General features: G+C 42.4%; 2 protein-coding genes across 4 annotated transcripts in view; both read right to left on the bottom strand.

Annotated features, from left to right (window-relative positions):
- The window catches only part of lrfn2b (leucine rich repeat and fibronectin type III domain containing 2b), a 55,539-nt gene extending 48,158 nt beyond the window's left edge, over window positions 1-7,381 (bottom strand). For both annotated transcript variants that reach the window (XM_087297957.1, XM_087297958.1), the window contains exon 1: window positions 7,149-7,381. The gene's annotated coding sequence lies outside the window, so the exon portion shown is untranslated. The remainder of the gene's footprint in view (window positions 1-7,148) is intronic.
- Window positions 7,382-9,623: 2,242 nt separating this feature from the next.
- Window positions 9,624-16,058, bottom strand: LOC100149889 (gastrula zinc finger protein XlCGF49.1-like). 2 transcript variants are annotated; one of them, XR_015517401.1, is made up of 4 exons: window positions 15,997-16,058; window positions 14,346-14,466; window positions 10,541-11,694; window positions 9,624-10,374 (listed from the first exon to the last, which is right to left on the bottom strand). XR_015517401.1 is itself a non-coding variant. In NM_001386284.2 (3 exon segments), coding segments are annotated over 2 exon segments (663 nt in total). In that variant the 5' UTR covers window positions 14,431-14,466; window positions 15,997-16,050; the 3' UTR covers window positions 10,468-11,116.
- Between the last annotated feature and the right edge of the window lie 586 nt (window positions 16,059-16,644).

The raw sequence follows: 16,644 nt of genomic DNA, 5'->3' as shown, positions 1-16,644 counted from the left end.
TTATTTTTTCCCCAATTCCTGTTTAACAGAGAGCAGATTTCTCCAACACATCTCTAATCATAACAGTGTTAATAACTCATCTCTAATAGCTGATGTGTTTCCTCTTCTCCATGATGACAGCACATAATATTAGACTAGATATTCCTCAAGACACTAGTGTTCAGCTTAAATGGACATTTAAAGGCTTAAAACAATTAAAAACTGCTTGTATTCTAGCTCAAATAAAACAAATGAGGCTTTTATGCTTACTGTAAAAATGCCCTGTGCACTTGTGAAATGTTACTGTCTCCTCATGCAGTGTGGCCACATGTGAGCTGCATTATGGGAAGGGCAGTAGCGTCTCGTCAGCCTCTGAGCTGCTCTATTTGAGTGATTTGCTCTATTTGTTCTGCTCTTTGAAGCTGTGCCTGGGACAGAAATAGCAGAGTTTGTTCAGCCAATTAGCCTTGATTGGAAAAGCTGCACGAGGGCTACTTTTGGCCACAGAGGTGAAGAGATGCGTCTGTGATCTGCCTAAATATAGAAGGAATCACATCAGTTCTGACAACAAGTCCAGCCACGAGCTTTAGCACCGTCCTTAATGCAGCTGCAGCTCAGAACTGAGGAATACGACACGATACGCATCTCAACTTACGATTTACCATACATTAAAAATATAATAGAAAGCAGTAAGTGATACAATACAAGATACATATGAAGCAGCTGCTGATCCGACACATTAAAGATATGACATGACACGTTAAAGATACATATGAAGCAGCTACTTCCCAGTGATGGGTTGCGGCTGGAAGGGCATCTGCTGCGTGAAAACATGCCGGATAAGTTGGTGGTTCATTCCACTGTGGTGACCTCGGATTAATAAAGGGACTAAGCCAAAAAGAAAATGAAAGAATGCATGAATGAAGCAGCTAATGATATGACACATTAAAGATACGATATGAAGCAGATCAATTTTATTCAACCCACCAACCTTTTATCCATTTGGAAAATTACAGTTATTAATAGTTCTTATAAAATATCACCTTTAAAACAGCCCACATAGACTAAACTACAAATCAAACAGATCCAACGATTTTCTTGATTTCTGCATAATGATTTACAAATGAATGCAATATCATACATAAACAACTGAACTGTTATAGTTGCCAGATGCACCGAGTGAATTGAAGAAACTTCCCATCCCCACTGCACCAGCATAAAGAAGACAACCAGTGTTTTCTCAAATCCAGCTTGAGTTGTAATGGAACTGCTCAGCCATCAACCAGACTCTGGAGTCCAGCGTTCTGATTCCCTTCTGAAGCACAACATGAGCAAACGCCATCCGGCTCGCCCAATAAACCCTCATGTACACTACAGGTCCAGCGCAGAGCATGCTGGGATATACCGTCTCAGTTTCACATCAATAATCATTTCCAGTTCTCCTCATTTCCTCTCACAGACTGATCCGAGATCACTTTAACTGCAGGTTAGGGGATTATTTGACCATAACAGACTTTAGGATCACTGGATGCAGAACAGAGGATAATATGATTGTATATATCAGACCGTCATTTATTTTATCAGGGAGCCGGCGTTTCCTCCAGACAGAGACCTGCTTTAAACAGAGCATCACTATAAACAGCTGAGCTACGATAATATAAAGCAGGATTTGCTCTCTGAGAAAACACTAAATCGGTTGTGTTGAGCTTGGCGTAGTTTCCTCTGATTACTAAAAATGCAGAAGTTTCTCTCTCATGTGCAAGAAACACACAAGCTAATAAAGACCTCATTAATTCCTGCAGTCAGTAAATCTGCAGAGTGTGTGTGTGTGTGTATGTGTGTGTATGTGTGTGTGTGTATGTGTATGTGTGTATGTGTGTGTGTGTGTGTATGTGTATGTGTGTGTGTGTGTGTGTATGTGTGTATGTGTGTGTGTGTGTGTGTGTGTGTATGTGTGTATGTGTGTGTGTGTGTGTGTGTGTGTGTGTGTGTGTGTGTGTGTGTGTAAAGTGTTTTTAATTAATTCTCTGGCCATGGCAGTAACCTTTATTCAAACAGACAGAAATAGCTTGAAACTATTTCCAATAGATCAACACACACTTGCACTTTCCAACGTAATACACAAAAACCTCGTTTGACTTCGAGTTTTCCGCTAAAGTATTTCAACAGCTGTCCAATTTAGGACACAACACACAGAAAATGAAGGCCATTCGTCATGTGCAGGACGCTGATCTGTACTCTTCTGCCGCTCCCTGCTGTCCTGAACTGCAGCACATATTTAGGAGCTCGAGCTGTAATTTTGCAGCTAATAAATCACACACGTATTTCACTGTCTGAGCTTGAGCCGGCAGAACTAGGGTCACCTAAATATGAAAACTGCTGAAAACATGATTTATGAAAAAGCATGAATTATATATGTATCATATACGGAGTCTATGTTATTCAGCAGGTGTTATCTGTAAACAACACACCTTGGCATGTCATGACTGACCAATCAGAATGGAGTATTCCAGACAGCCGTGTAATAAATATAGACAGCACAGAGAAGGCTCGCTGAGGAGTCATGTGCAGTTCGTTTGATGCTCATTTCTGCTGACACTCTCCCTCTGTGTATTTGATTTCCTCTTCTCTCATCGGCACTGATGCACTCACTTTCATATCAGCCTGAAAGTCTCAGAGCTCCGACTGAAGCCCCTAAACAGAGCCTGCTGATGTCACTGCAGAGGAAGAGCTCGCGGGGCCGCAGTGACGTTACACACGCTCATCGCATCATTGCTCTTCAGTCCATCAACTGGACTAGTCACGCTCTGGAGTGAAGCTACTGTTTCTCTGAGTGTTTTGAGGTGATCTGAATGGTTGCTGAGGTATTTATAGATTGCTGTGATGTTACTGGGGGATCTGGGTGGTTGCCAGGGTGTTTCTGTGATGGTCTGGGTGGTTGCCAAGGTGCTTTAGGTTGCTGAGGTGATCTGGGTGGTTGCCAGTGTGTTTCTCAGGTGATTGCCAGGGTGTTTTAGGTTACCAGGGTGTTTTGGGGTGATCTGGGTGGTTGCTGAGGTGTTTATAGTTTGCCGGGGGGTTCCTGTGGGGGTCTTTCTGGGTTGTATTTCTACAATGACATCTGCTATACAGTGATGTAGTCTGCAGTCAGATGCATGTTGTGTAATATGGGTTTGGTCTCTGCGTGTAGATCGAGAGAGAGAGAGAGAGAGAGAGAGAGAGAGAGAGGAGCTGCCGAGTTTCTTTAGATGGTTTAATCAGCACCCCTGAAGCCTCCATTCACTACACTAGATCCCCTGTTAGCTTAAAGGCACAGTCCACTGAACACCGGCTCTTCATTTACTCTCCCTCCAGTTCTTCCAGACATGTCTGAGTCTTCTGCTGAACACTGAAGAAGATATTCTGAAGCAAGTAACCATCCACAGTATTTGTTGTTCCTATTTGTGACGATTACAAGATTCCAACATTCTTCAAAATATCTTCTTTTGCTTTTGTATCAGGTTTGGAAGACGTAAAGAGAGTAAATGATAACAGAATGTTCAGCTTTAGGTGGACTGTGCCTTTAAGCATGTGGAATGTTGTTTTATTTTGTCACGACATTACGGTAACAACACTTATTTATGAACATCCAGAAAACAGTCTGACAGGTGGAAAGAACTGATCGTGTGTGTGTGTGTGTGTGTGTGTGTGTGTGGACAGGTGTTTTGGGGAATGGGAATGTGTGTTCAGAAGCCGGCCGGTGGTGAGTTTGTCAGAGACTCAGAGAAAGAGAAGATTAGCTGACATCTGTGGCCGTATTTATAGAAGCAGATCCTCCAGGGCGACTTACACAGGACTTACTGAGACCTGCAGATCTGCTGCACCTGCGTCTTACCTTACCGTGCTGCTGGTAAACAAACGCAGAACAGCAGAGTTCAGGATATCATTACACGCCCAAGTACATGACACGGTGTAACGTCTGCAGATACAAGCAGAACAGCAGCGTCGAGAAGCTGTACCACAGTAACCGTCTTCATTTCCACAGCTACAACACTGCCCATCACAGAGACTCACAGTGCAGATCCAGTCCTGCAACATGACAACACTGACATGAGTCAAGGAGCCCAGCACATATAGTTTACACAGCGGATGCCCTTACAGGCGCAACCCAGAACAGGGAAACACCCATACACACACTCATACACTACAGCCAGTGTAGTTTATCAATTCCCTTATAGCGCATGTATTTAGACTGTGGGGGAACCGGAGCACCTGGAGGAAACCCATGCCGACACAGGAGGAACATGCAAACTCCACACAGAAACACCAACTGACCCAGCCGAGAATCGAACCAGAGATCTTCTTGCTGTGAGGTCACAGTGCTGACCACTGAGATGCTCTTAAACTGTGACAGTTCACACTTATTGGAAAGTAAATATGGATTTAAGTCTACAGGCTACACATGTAGGATGAGCGCAGAGTGTGCCCGAGCCCAGCCAAACCACACTGTTCTGATCACCTATAGTGTTGAGTCGACTCTAACCCACAACACAGAGGGCAGACCCCAATAACGTGGACTCAGCTGACAGTCAAATGCCATCAGATTCTTCTCAAACAGACCCGTGGTCTTATAGAAGAGAGCAGTTTGACTTAAAAAGCAGCAGAAGAACTGGCAGCCCAGCTGAACTACAGCTGAAGTTCACACTAATGTTGTTAATGAAGTGTCCTGTTGATGAATTTGCCGCACAAAACAGAAGCAGAAACATGCGCACACACTTCACCTGTCTCAGTACAGTCAGCTGTTTCTGCCCCAGCGCAGCTTTATTCTGATTTATTCTCCCAGCTCATCAGACAGAAGAGGAAACTCAGGAGCAGAGCTGAGCCATTTAGCCTAAAATCAAAATCTCCAATAATTGAACATTTTAACTTGATTATGATTAATGAACGATTATTTTTAATTAACTTTTCTGCTCTCATAGTTCACTGACAGGTTTTGTACAGTAAATATGCTCATATTACACATGGAAGATGTTTAAATGAAGGGTCCGTCAGAATTGCACAACAGAACTACACGGAACATCCACAATAACAAACAAACAAACAAACAAACAAACAAACAAACAAAACAGGAAAGTGCTGCGGGTGGGGTGATGACATTTGCTTTAAGATCAATTAATATCACTGAAAATAGTACATCAGTAATATGGGAATATTTTGGTTTCAGTGTCACAGTAAAAAATCAGTTAATCTGTATAAAGTGTTGCCACAGCACAATGCAATACGACAACAAAACAACCAGCGCCACAGGCGGTACACGAGGAGTATCTCGCTAAAAGAAACTTAAAGTATTGGCAGTGACACTCAATCTAGTAGCAAACAACGGCACAGTACAACTTGACAGTAGATTCAGCCGTGTTTGTTTGCCGAGTGCTCTGTATTTTCATAACTATTACGGTTTTGTTTGTATAATAAGCTACACTAGCGCCCTCATTTCAGTTGAACTTGTTTACAGGCAGGTTAGGTCATTTTATTTGTGTTTACTGTTTGCTCTATGGAAAAATAGTGTTTCATTTCTCAATATTTAAAAAACTAAAAGAATATATATATTTAAAAAATGAAATAAATGCTGAAGTTTATTTCTTCTCAGTTCCTCTTTTTAACACTCACTGCAGTTTAGCAGGAAGAAGCTACGATACAGATTACTGAGCAGAAGCTCATTCACTCTTTCATTTTCTTTCCGGCTAAGTCCCTTTATTAATCCGTGGTCGCCACAGCGGAATGAACTGCCAACTTATCCAGCACATGTATTACGCAGCGGATGCCCTTCCAGGTGCAATCCATCACTGGGAAACACATTTGGTCGTTTCCATTCAGCTCTGTAAACTTGTCAACAATATCGTGAGACAGAGTTGAGAAATGAACACACACTCAGTGTTTACTCGCCCTTTACCTGTTTCACACCTGTATGAGTTTCTTTCTCCTGTTGAACACTACTAGAAGATATTTTGAAGAATGTCACTGACTTCCATAGTGTTTGTTGTTCCTAATATGCAAGTCAAAGGACCCAGGTTCCCAGCATTCTTCAAAATATCTTCTTTGGTGTTCAACAGAAGAATTAAAATCATGAAGGATAGAAACCCCTGGAGGAACAGTCGATTATAGGTGAACTGTCCCTTTAAACAGCATCAAATCCTGCCTCATACTGTTTCCTTCAGCAGAGCAGTGTTCAGGATATCTCAGATCATTCAGACAGTCATGATCAAGAGCTCTTCACATCTTCATGACACTGGGACAGCTCCATCCTCAGTGCTGCAAAATGCCAAATGAGGCCAGCATCTGCTCTGCGTTATCTTTCGAGCCTCTTCTTCTGCTCTGCACTAGACTGATAGCCCGTGTTCTCATTAACACACACACACACACACACACACACACACACACACACACACACACACACACACACACACACACACACACACACGATGCTCCGTCATCAACATAAGAGCTGATCTGAGGACAGTACATCTGCTGAGCTGAGTATGACTGTGATTTACAGGCTTCAGGTAAACAAATAAAGACATGTACAGACGGATGATCATTCCCACAGGCGGGATGCGGTATGGAGCGAGATGAACGCGGAGGACAGGACTGTACGGCATTTGGAGACTGCGCTGTGTGACTGTATGATCATCTGATAATGCCACACTAATGATCTGAATCTGCTCAAATATGCCAGACTAGATGTGGGAAACTACTGCTGGCGCATTCAGGAGTAAACACATCTGACCAAACACCTTCACCACCTGTATTTCCCTTATATTTACAGCCACGGCCGGACATGATGCAGCAACTTGACCAAGTCTCAGTTTCATGTCAGTCTCGAATGATCGATAACTCGCTTTATTCCGCTGCTTATGCCTGATATGAGCGGGTGAGATATGAACAGCATATACAGAATAATCTGCAGATGACAGAAGACGGACAGCTGGAGTATGATGATGATGATGATGATGATGACAGCTCTGATCTAATGCTCCTCGATATAATGCTAATAACAGCTGATCGATGAAGCCAGCAGAGGACAGAGCTGCTCTGCAAGTTGTGTTCAGTTGCGCCATTCCGCATCAGACAAGCTGTTCTGGGATCAGCAACACCTCCAGCATTTCTGCGCAGTTAACCCGCTCGGATCTTACCTTTGGTGTGGCTCGTCGAGTCGCGATCCGTCCATCGATGTCGTTTAATGAGCATTTATTACATCCCCACTGCTGAAAGTCCATCCACACCGACACACCGCGACTGGCCGAGCCGCGCGCGCTCACGTTCACATCAAATGCACGTGCACGAGCGCGCCGTGTTTTTCTGATAAACGGGCTGAAATGCAGCCGGAAGCTGAGAACCGGCGCAGAAGCGGAGACTGCACACACTCAGAGAGAGAGAGAGAGAGAGAGAGAGAGAGAGAGAGAGAGAGAGAGAGAGAGAGAGAGAGAGAGAGAGAGAGGATTATTGGTGGTGCTGATACACTAATCCAGCCACTGACCCCACAACTAAACGACAACCAATTTACAACTCATCACTTTCAGTGGTTGTGAAGGTTAATTAATCATTAATCAGTCTCACACACACACACACACACACACACACACACACACACACACACACAGTAAAATTATTTAATTTATGCAGTTAAAAGAATGAACACGGCTAATTACAGGATTACATTTTCACATTTCTAAGTAATATTAATAAACATAATAAATAAAGAATAAACATAAGTCCTTAAACACCTAGACTATAAAACTGATATAGAAACAGTATTGGCCGTGTCTCTGAGCTGGGTTTAACTAACAGCAGTAAATGCAGCTTTTGTCTGTTCACCTTTCCCTGTGACACTGCTTTCATCTAATGGTGACTGTGAGCAGAAACTGAAGTGAACATTCTGCAATTATTATTATTAATTATTATAAACAATATATCTGTGCATTTCATTGTAATGTAAGCATTAATTTGCCCTCACAATATTTAATCAAATACCACAACCTCCCTAATAATGGAGCTATCAGTCCTTTAGACTCATGGTCATGGTCCTTTGAGCCTCCCTAAAAGACTGGTAGCTCCTCCCAAAAGGATTGATAGCTCCTCCCTAAAGGACTGATAGCTCCTCCCTAAAGGACTGATAGCTCCTCCCTAAAGGACTGATAGCTCCTCCCTAACAAACTGATAGCTCCTCCCTAAAGGATTGATAGCTCCTCCCTAAATGACTAATAGCTCCTCCCTAAAGGACTGATAGCCCCTCCCCTAAAGGACTGATAGCTCCAGCAAGCTCTTGTGGCTCTGACATATAGCAGCTATGATCCAGACTCAACACTGCAGATCCCGTCTGTTGTGGATGCACACATTGAGAAATCGAGGCTGACACCATGTATATCGTGCAGCTTTAGGTGAAGCTGAATAAATAAATAAATAAATAATGGATAAATATTAGGAAAACTTGTATAAAATGGACTGATGTACGATTTCAGGGATAAAATGAAGTGAAATGAGGCGAGGGTCTTCAGACACGCTGGTGTTTTCTGGCTGTTTTTAGCAGGCGCCTGGAGTGTCCTTATAATCTGAGCTCAGGCTGAAACTGCAGCGCTGATCAGGGGTCAGTCCCACACACTCCGCATCATTGATCAGGGAGCGTCCAGATGGTCACTTTGTGCGACCCTATAATCCGCTCCGTCTCTCTGCCGATTCCATGAATGTGTGTATGTGTGTTTTTCAGTCAATAACACGCGATCAATGCGCAAAGTCCATTAAACGTGATAAAATTCACAACCACAGTATAAAAAATAACCTCCACATTTCATAAAAAGAATCGCTCCGTTCTGTTCTGTGTTTACCTCATGGTTAAAGTTGTTGCACGTCCGCTGGTTCCTGCCTCAATATGAGCGAGTTTGAGCCACTTGTACATCCAGGAAGTGTTCAGGAAAAGCAAAACAGCAGCGAAGAAACTCGACACAGAGGAACATTTACACCTCACTGCCCACTAGCGTTTCAGAAGTGTAATGCAGACCAACAGCACGCAGAAATGCACAGCTACGGGAGTTGCATGCGCCAATGGTTACGCCGGTCACTTGACGCAGAAGTATAAACAAAGCTTCAATCACACACAACAAACAGCTGAAAACAATAATAAAAACACAACATCAGCGTGAATATTATAATGTCACAAGTGTCTTTGCTATTTTAATCAATCTTAATCCAATTTTATTTTGCAATGAAATGACGTCCAAACAACGTCTTTCTGGAGCTGAAAAGAGGAAGAAAAGAAAAGCTGAAAGGGAAGGTGTGTTCTGCTGTGTGGCTTTAGCAGTGCACTATTAGGACTCGCTTTAATAAATGCAGTGATGCGCATGATCACAGAAATACTGTGTGATATGTGAGGAAAAACAGGCCACATTCAGCATGTTTCATTATATAATCTAGTATATTTCCACCTCACTAATTCACCCTGCTGAAAACACACAGGTTTCCTTCTCATTGTCAACATCTTATCTTACCCGCTGTCCAGCATCTAATGCAGAGTTTTCTGTAAATCTCAGAGTGAAATAAGCACAAATGTCTCCTGCTATTCCAGTTAATTATGCATATATTTGAATGTTATTCATTAACAAAAATGCATTTGATTCATGTTTTATATGTCATAATCATATACTATTTATTTTTTAAATGAGTGTTTGTGGCTTGCAAACTTAGTTGTTTAAATCTGGGTAAATATGTTGACGTGTATTACAGGTTAAACGTGTTACAGTTAGTAAAAATGTGTACACTTGCATATTAAAATGTCTTTTTGTGCATTCTTCTTATTGTTTTTACACCAGTGGGCCCAATGTTTTTTTTTTTTTATCTTGCCCAGCATGCTCTTGTGGTTGAAAAAAGGCAGCTCTTAGTGTAGAAAAGCACATTACATCAGTCTGTTTTATTCTCCAATCAAATGAAAGCAGAAGCAGTTCTGTTGAGGTGACAGCAGAGTTTGTGTTGTCATGTAGACTACGGAGACCTTTAAAGATGGAGGAGAGACTAGTGGTCATTGTTTCCAATTATTTAGAGCTGTACGACTTCACAAATCTTCAATATTACAACATTATTAAAAATTACAGTTATTGGAATATCAACGCTCGAGCATCACACTTCTTTACCAAATGGCTTTAACGCAGTGAGGTGCAGCTCATGTTCTCAGATCAGAAAGCGTGTTCAGTGCCATCAGCCCCTAAAACATCTACTGTCCTGCTCCTCCAGAATCTGTAGCTGTTATTGTGCAGCTAAAGACTTTCAATGGTCTGCCCTCCTGCTTAAATGAAGTAGCGGAGCAAGGAGATTTTTCACAGTATTACCAATTATATTATTCCTCTATAGCACAGGTGTCAAACTCAGTTTCTGGAGGGCCGCAGCTCTGCACAGTTTAGTTCCAACCCTAACTAACACACATGATCAAACTAATTGAGTCCTTTAGGCTTGTTTGAAACATACAGGTAAGTGTGTTGGAGCAGGGTTGGAACTAAACTGTGCAGGGCTTCGGCCCTCCAGGAATTGAGTTTGACACCCCTGCTCTAGAGGCTCAGCGGCTGGGCAGGAGGCATTTCTGCCAGTGTTGTTGTGGTTTTCCTGCGGTTGCTCTGGTTTCCCCCACTGTCCAACAATGGTGAATAAATGAGCGTGTATGGGTGTTTTCCAGCACTGGGTTGCAGCTGGAAGGCCATCGGACACATAAATCATATGTGGTTTATTACTCTCTGTTGACTCCTGATAAATCATCGTTTAAAGCACAGTGTCAGTCATGCAGTCGTAAGTGATTGAGTGGAGTGTCTGTAAGGCGAATGAAGATATTTCTCTACATCCACACTTCTGTTACTGTCCATCCCCGCTGTAAACACAGCACTGATTAAGCTGAATAGTCTAGTCCTTCTGCAGCCAGTGCCTCCAAACCATCAGCATCTGATAAAAAACACCCGACCAGTGCAAGAACTCCGAGTTCAAGAGTTCAGAGTCGAGTTCAGAGGTCAGATTGAGAGTGGGTGTTGAGTTGAGCGCTGTGTTCAGAGGCATCTCTGTCTGGTTTCCACAGCTGTATAAAGAGCCGCTTCATCTCCGAAAGCTTGTCGATGGTCTCAGTCTTCCGTCATGTGTGGATTCTCATGTGGACCTTCAGGTTAGCGTGTTTACTGAAGCTCATGCCGCACTGGTGGCATGTCACACAGCTCTCCCGCAGATGGACGGTCATGTGGTTGTTCAGGATATCTCTGCGTGTGAAGCTCTTTCCGCAGCATGCGCAGGTGAAGGGCTTCTCGCCGGTGTGCACCTTGAAGTGAGCCCGCAGGTTCCCCTTAAGGTTGAAGGTGCGTCCGCACTGTGAGCAGGTGTGTGGCCGCTCGCCGCTGTGGATGCTCATGTGTGTCTTCAGGCTACCTTTCCTGGAGAAACTTTTTCCACACAGCCGGCAGATGAAGGGCTTCTCCCCACTGTGGACGATCAGGTGCAGTTTCAGGTTCCCCCTGTTGCTGAAGCTCTTTCCACACTGCGGACAGCACAACCTGATGGAGTCCTCGCTCTCCTCAGCTGCTGCGTGTGTGCTGGTGAAGTCCTGACGCTCCTCTAACAGGTCTTTCTCTTCTGTGTCATCCAGTTCTTCTCTCCCGAACGGGTCTTTCCCTTTAGTGTCCTCCAGATCTTCTGTCTCTTTCTTCAGCACCAGCAGATCTGAGGGAAAAGCAGGTACGAGTAGAGATGAAGCCCAGATTAAGGCCAAATCCCTAATTCTTAGCCCTTCCCTTTGGCTATCGGTTTGCACATTCACCTGAAGGGTTAAGGCCTGGTTTATACTTGACTGGTTTGGTTGTTAGCTTGAGTGCACATGGAGAATGTGATGCTGCGCACACCCAAAGTGAACCTTCGAGATGGCATGATTTTAGCTGGCAGAGCGCACAAACTTATTTTGACTCGAGCAAACAGTCCGTGTGGCGCCACGTTTGATTTGAGTTGAATATGAAACACTTTGAAGAGGTTTTGTCTGAAACAGTACAACTGTACACACAGCTTTATGATCCGTTCATGCATGATCATAGGGAGAACCAGATGACCAATAACTCCTGGCAAGAAATCGCAACAGCCGTGGAAAAGGAGGAGAGTTTTTGTTAAAATGTTTAGAGAAACTTGAGGGATGAGATTATTAAAACAAAAAACACAGGCCATGGCAACAGTGGAGACCCGGATACACAATCACAGAATCTGTGTTTCCACCAGGTTTTACTCTGATGTGTATAGCACAGTTTGAATGTAAAACAATTTAACAGTTACAAAACTAAAATGAAGAGACTGAATTATTCCTTTAATAACTGGAAGGGAGAATTTGAAGCTGTCGGTTTACAGGATACTGATGCCCTGTTTCTCTGGGCTTTATTGGTGATTGATGTCAGGGATGTTGGACCATTATTGTCTTTTTAGCATAAGCAGAGGACACAAACTAGCCAGACAGTAATGCGAATTATGGAGTGGGCTAAATCCATAAAACGTCTCTATTATTTAGTAAGTGTACATTTTACCTTGCCATAATAAACATTTATATTAGTAGAGCTGCCCATGTTCTGCTGTCACTGATATTTAGCTTTAATATGTAGCTAATACAGATAACTTTAACTGTCTGAAATGTGACCAAAAGCAAGTGATGCATCAAAGTTTGATTTAGAAATCTTGAATGGTTATAAAAATCTTTATAATTATTAAAATAAAAGTAAAAATAATTAGTTTAAAAGTATGGAGTGAAATTAACGATATGACGTAGTTCCGGAAACTTCCTACTTTTCTGTTTATTCGTCTGATTTTACGCTCAGTGTCTTTTGAGCGCCCCCTGTTGTTGTAAAGAATATCACAAACAGCGAATGCATCAAGTATAAAAGCCTCGTTCGTTTTGTGAGATACACGTGCAGTCAGCGGAGGTCCACCACGCGGCACCAGACAAAAGTATAAATCAGCCTTAAGATTGTCCCTATTCTTTTTGTTTGGAGGTGTATGAGTAAGGGTTAGAGCCACACAGCCCATCAAGTGATGGTTTTTTAGGACCACACTACAAACTTTGGGTATTACGAGAGATTTTTCCCCCGAACACTCCATCTACAACAGCAACACGACTGCAAAACTGACACTTACAAATGTGAAAAGAAGGATTTTTAATACGAACAAGCAACTGAATCTTTACATTTACAGTGTGTGGTGTTCATGACAAAATGTCACCGACAGCCTTAAAATTACCACCCAACATATTACACAGATATTCAGTCAGGGATGAAGCACATCCAGGGGTTTATTGCAGAATAAAGGCTGACAGGCATATCTGCAGCCTAATGCAAAGCACTGACTGAGGGGTTTATTCTAAAAAAACAACCGTCCTGCATGTGCTTTATCCAGCTTATCTGTTTGACACAAAAAAGACACAAACCATTGTTCTCAGCTGTAAAAGTTTATTAAATCTTTCGTTAAACGCAAAGCTGACTGAATTAAAAACAGCTGAATGCAACAGCCCAGAGAGATGCAGTGTGAAAACACCTGTGACACGGCTAAATCCTGCAGTCTGAGCTCGGCATTAATCTTCTTCTCTTGTGGTTATATTCATGAATATGAGCACTACATAAATAAAGAACAGCTTCCTGCTTTTTCAGCATGATCCACCAGATGAACACCTGACGAAACCCAAAGGCTGACACACTTTCCAGCTCTAAATGAAGAGCAATCCTCCAAATACAGTCCAACACTACTGTTTGCATGCTAGGCTGGCCACACTTGTACAGTCTGCTGTTTAGCTGACATCAGAGCAGTGCGCTGTGCTGTTTGTGTTACGAGACAGCCACACTTAGTGCTGGAGTGCATGATGTCACAGCGCTCCGTCAGAAACACCAGACGCAATAGTGAGCGTCTCATGGCATGATGTGAGCTCAGCAGAGTGTTTCAGTTCATCCATACAGTAGATCAGTGTTGATGATCACACACTGCATTACACTCAACTTCCATATGGATGAGTTGAGAATGGCCGCTCCATGAGTGTGCTAGCGACATGATGACGTGTGTTTGTGCGAGTAGTAGCGGTGTCACACTGTTTAGGGGAATTTCCCCATATCTTCAGCAAACACCTCACCTCACCATGTGTAGTTAGTGTTATCAATATCAATACTATCAATATGACCATTTCCATGTTAGACACTGGGTTTAATGTTGTTCACAATATTTGTGTAGTACGGGCTGCCTCTGTGTTATCTGGTCATTTGTGTCCACACAAGGCTCAGGTCAAATAAAACCATTTATAATTAAAACACGTGTGATTTCTGCAGAGCTGCGAGCATCAGATGAGGAAAACCAACCTGTCTGTTCCTCCGCATCTTCATCTCTGACTCTGAAAGCTTCTTCAATCCTCACGTCTTCACATTCCTCTTTAATCAACGCCATCTTCAGAATTACACATTCACGGGTCTCATGGAGTCTCTGTGAGTTTCAGAGGAGAGAAAATATCAACATAAATATGAATAACTCCAAACCCTAACCTCTGACTGCCTCATCAGCTCTCCAGCTCAGCAGCCAATCAGAATGAGAGTTAATGGCCTTAAAGGAACAGTTCATCCAAAACTGAAGTCTCAAGCCCTCGTTTACTCAGCCTTCACTTGCTCCAAACCAGTTTAGGTTTTTCTTCTGTTGAACACGATAAGATAACCTGTAACTGCTGACGTCCATCGGTTTAGTTTTTCCTACTATGGAAGACAATGGTTTCAGCATTCTACAAAATATCTTGTGTTCAGCAGAAGATTTATGGGTCATTCTACCAGACACGTACATTTACACTTATAAATAACGTGACAGGGCCTGACCTAAGCTTGTCCTCCTCAAAACATCATACAAAGACTAGCATTTATTCATACGGTTCAGTAGCTGTGTCCCATTTCAGAGGCTGCATCCTCAGGATGCATTTGAAGTGTGCTGCGTCATCACGGCACGATGAATGCGGTCTCATTTAGAAAAAAATAAAAGGCTCCTTCAAACACAGCCTCCAAACACGTCCTCCGGTTCCCAGGTAATGAAGCACACAACCGGTGGATCCTTCACGGCCTCGAATGTCCCAAGATTCACTGCACGCTGATAACGGCTGGACATTTTATGGATCAAAAGAAATATATTTCCAGCTACTGTAAACCTGGCCTTGCATTTATATCTCTTACAATAATTTTTAAAATCACTTTGAAAGAGCCTTTACACATTGAATTAGCAGGAGGTTAATCTGGGCTGAGGACAAGCACAATGACAAGCACAATGACAGGGTTTCAACAGTGTTTTAATCAAGAAAAGCAATCTGAGAAGCAAATGAGTGACATACTGCTATACAGAACAGCTCTCAGAGATCAACCATCAGCCCATTTAGACAATTTCGGGATGAAAAACTTTTTATTTGCTGCATTTCTGTTATTATTTGAGGGACAGATCATTTCCGCTTCTGCTAATGTCACTTATAACCACTCGAGGGAGAGTACATTGTGGGTGAACTGTACATCTAATTCATATCATTTCCACAATAAACGAGTTTAAAAACACAGGCAAAGTTGTGTTAATTACTGAACTGAAACCTGAACGCAGTATATGTCCACTGTAATGATAGAACTGCTGCGCCTGCGCTGTTTGACCAGCAGGAGTCGGTGCCGCGCGGTGACTCGGATCACTGAATCGCTTTGAGAAGCGTTTGATTCAGTCCACTTGGACTGTCTAAAAACTGTTTCTGCCGTCACGGATATTCAGTGACTGGATTTCTGATCAAGCAGATCTTGATATTAAGAGCGAAATAAGACGCAGCTTTTCCTTCATGCGCGGATAGGAATGAACGCGCTTTACTCACGCAAATAGCCTTCATTGGTGTTTGAAAGGCATTGCAATAATACACCCAGCAGCACATAATTCATGTTGTACTGCTAAAAATATTAATAACAATTGTTAAACTGTTTCTGTGTGATTAAACTGTTTAAAACAAACCTTTCTCCAGCCGGATAAAAACAGAAGCAGGAGCGCGGCGCGGCGTGATGACGTTACTAAGCAAAAACAAAATAAGAGTCGTGTCCTGTTTATTAGACATGGTCTAACCTAAAAATAAGTTATATGGATTTTTCGAATGTACCAAGAACTTACTTTAAACGTTTCTGAGTTAAAACAACAATGTTTGGTGTCGAAACTATTTTTCGGAAAAATGAAAATGATGACAAATTAATAAAAAGAGCGGCTAAAGATGAGTTCATGTTAGTTCAGACGCACATCATTGTTTTTCTATTTAAATGATTCTGTTAAAACAGGTAATAAATGTAAACAATTATTCCCCAAAGAAAACACACACACACACACACACACACACACACACATTTAAAACTATTTGTGCATAGAGCCCATTCGCTCCAGTGTTGGCCTTTTATTTATTGGTTTTAACAGCTTGAGTGATCGGTAATTGCTCAGTTCATTAGTGAACAATGACAGCATGTGTTGTTATTAAATGCAAGTTTTAATAATGTGTTTGGGTTGTGAGGATTTGTAACACGTGTCAAACTGTTCAGGATATTTTCTTTATTTGCTGGTGTGTTTTAATTGCGTGTCTTCTTAAATTGCAGCACTTTAAGGTCTCTCACTCAACAA

Source organism: Danio rerio, chromosome 20 (genome assembly GCF_052040795.2).
Source record: "Danio rerio strain M-AB ecotype USA chromosome 20, GRCz13ab, whole genome shotgun sequence".
Classification (NCBI taxonomy): domain Eukaryota; kingdom Metazoa; phylum Chordata; class Actinopteri; order Cypriniformes; family Danionidae; genus Danio; species Danio rerio.
This window is presented reverse-complemented; position numbering and strand designations above follow the sequence as displayed.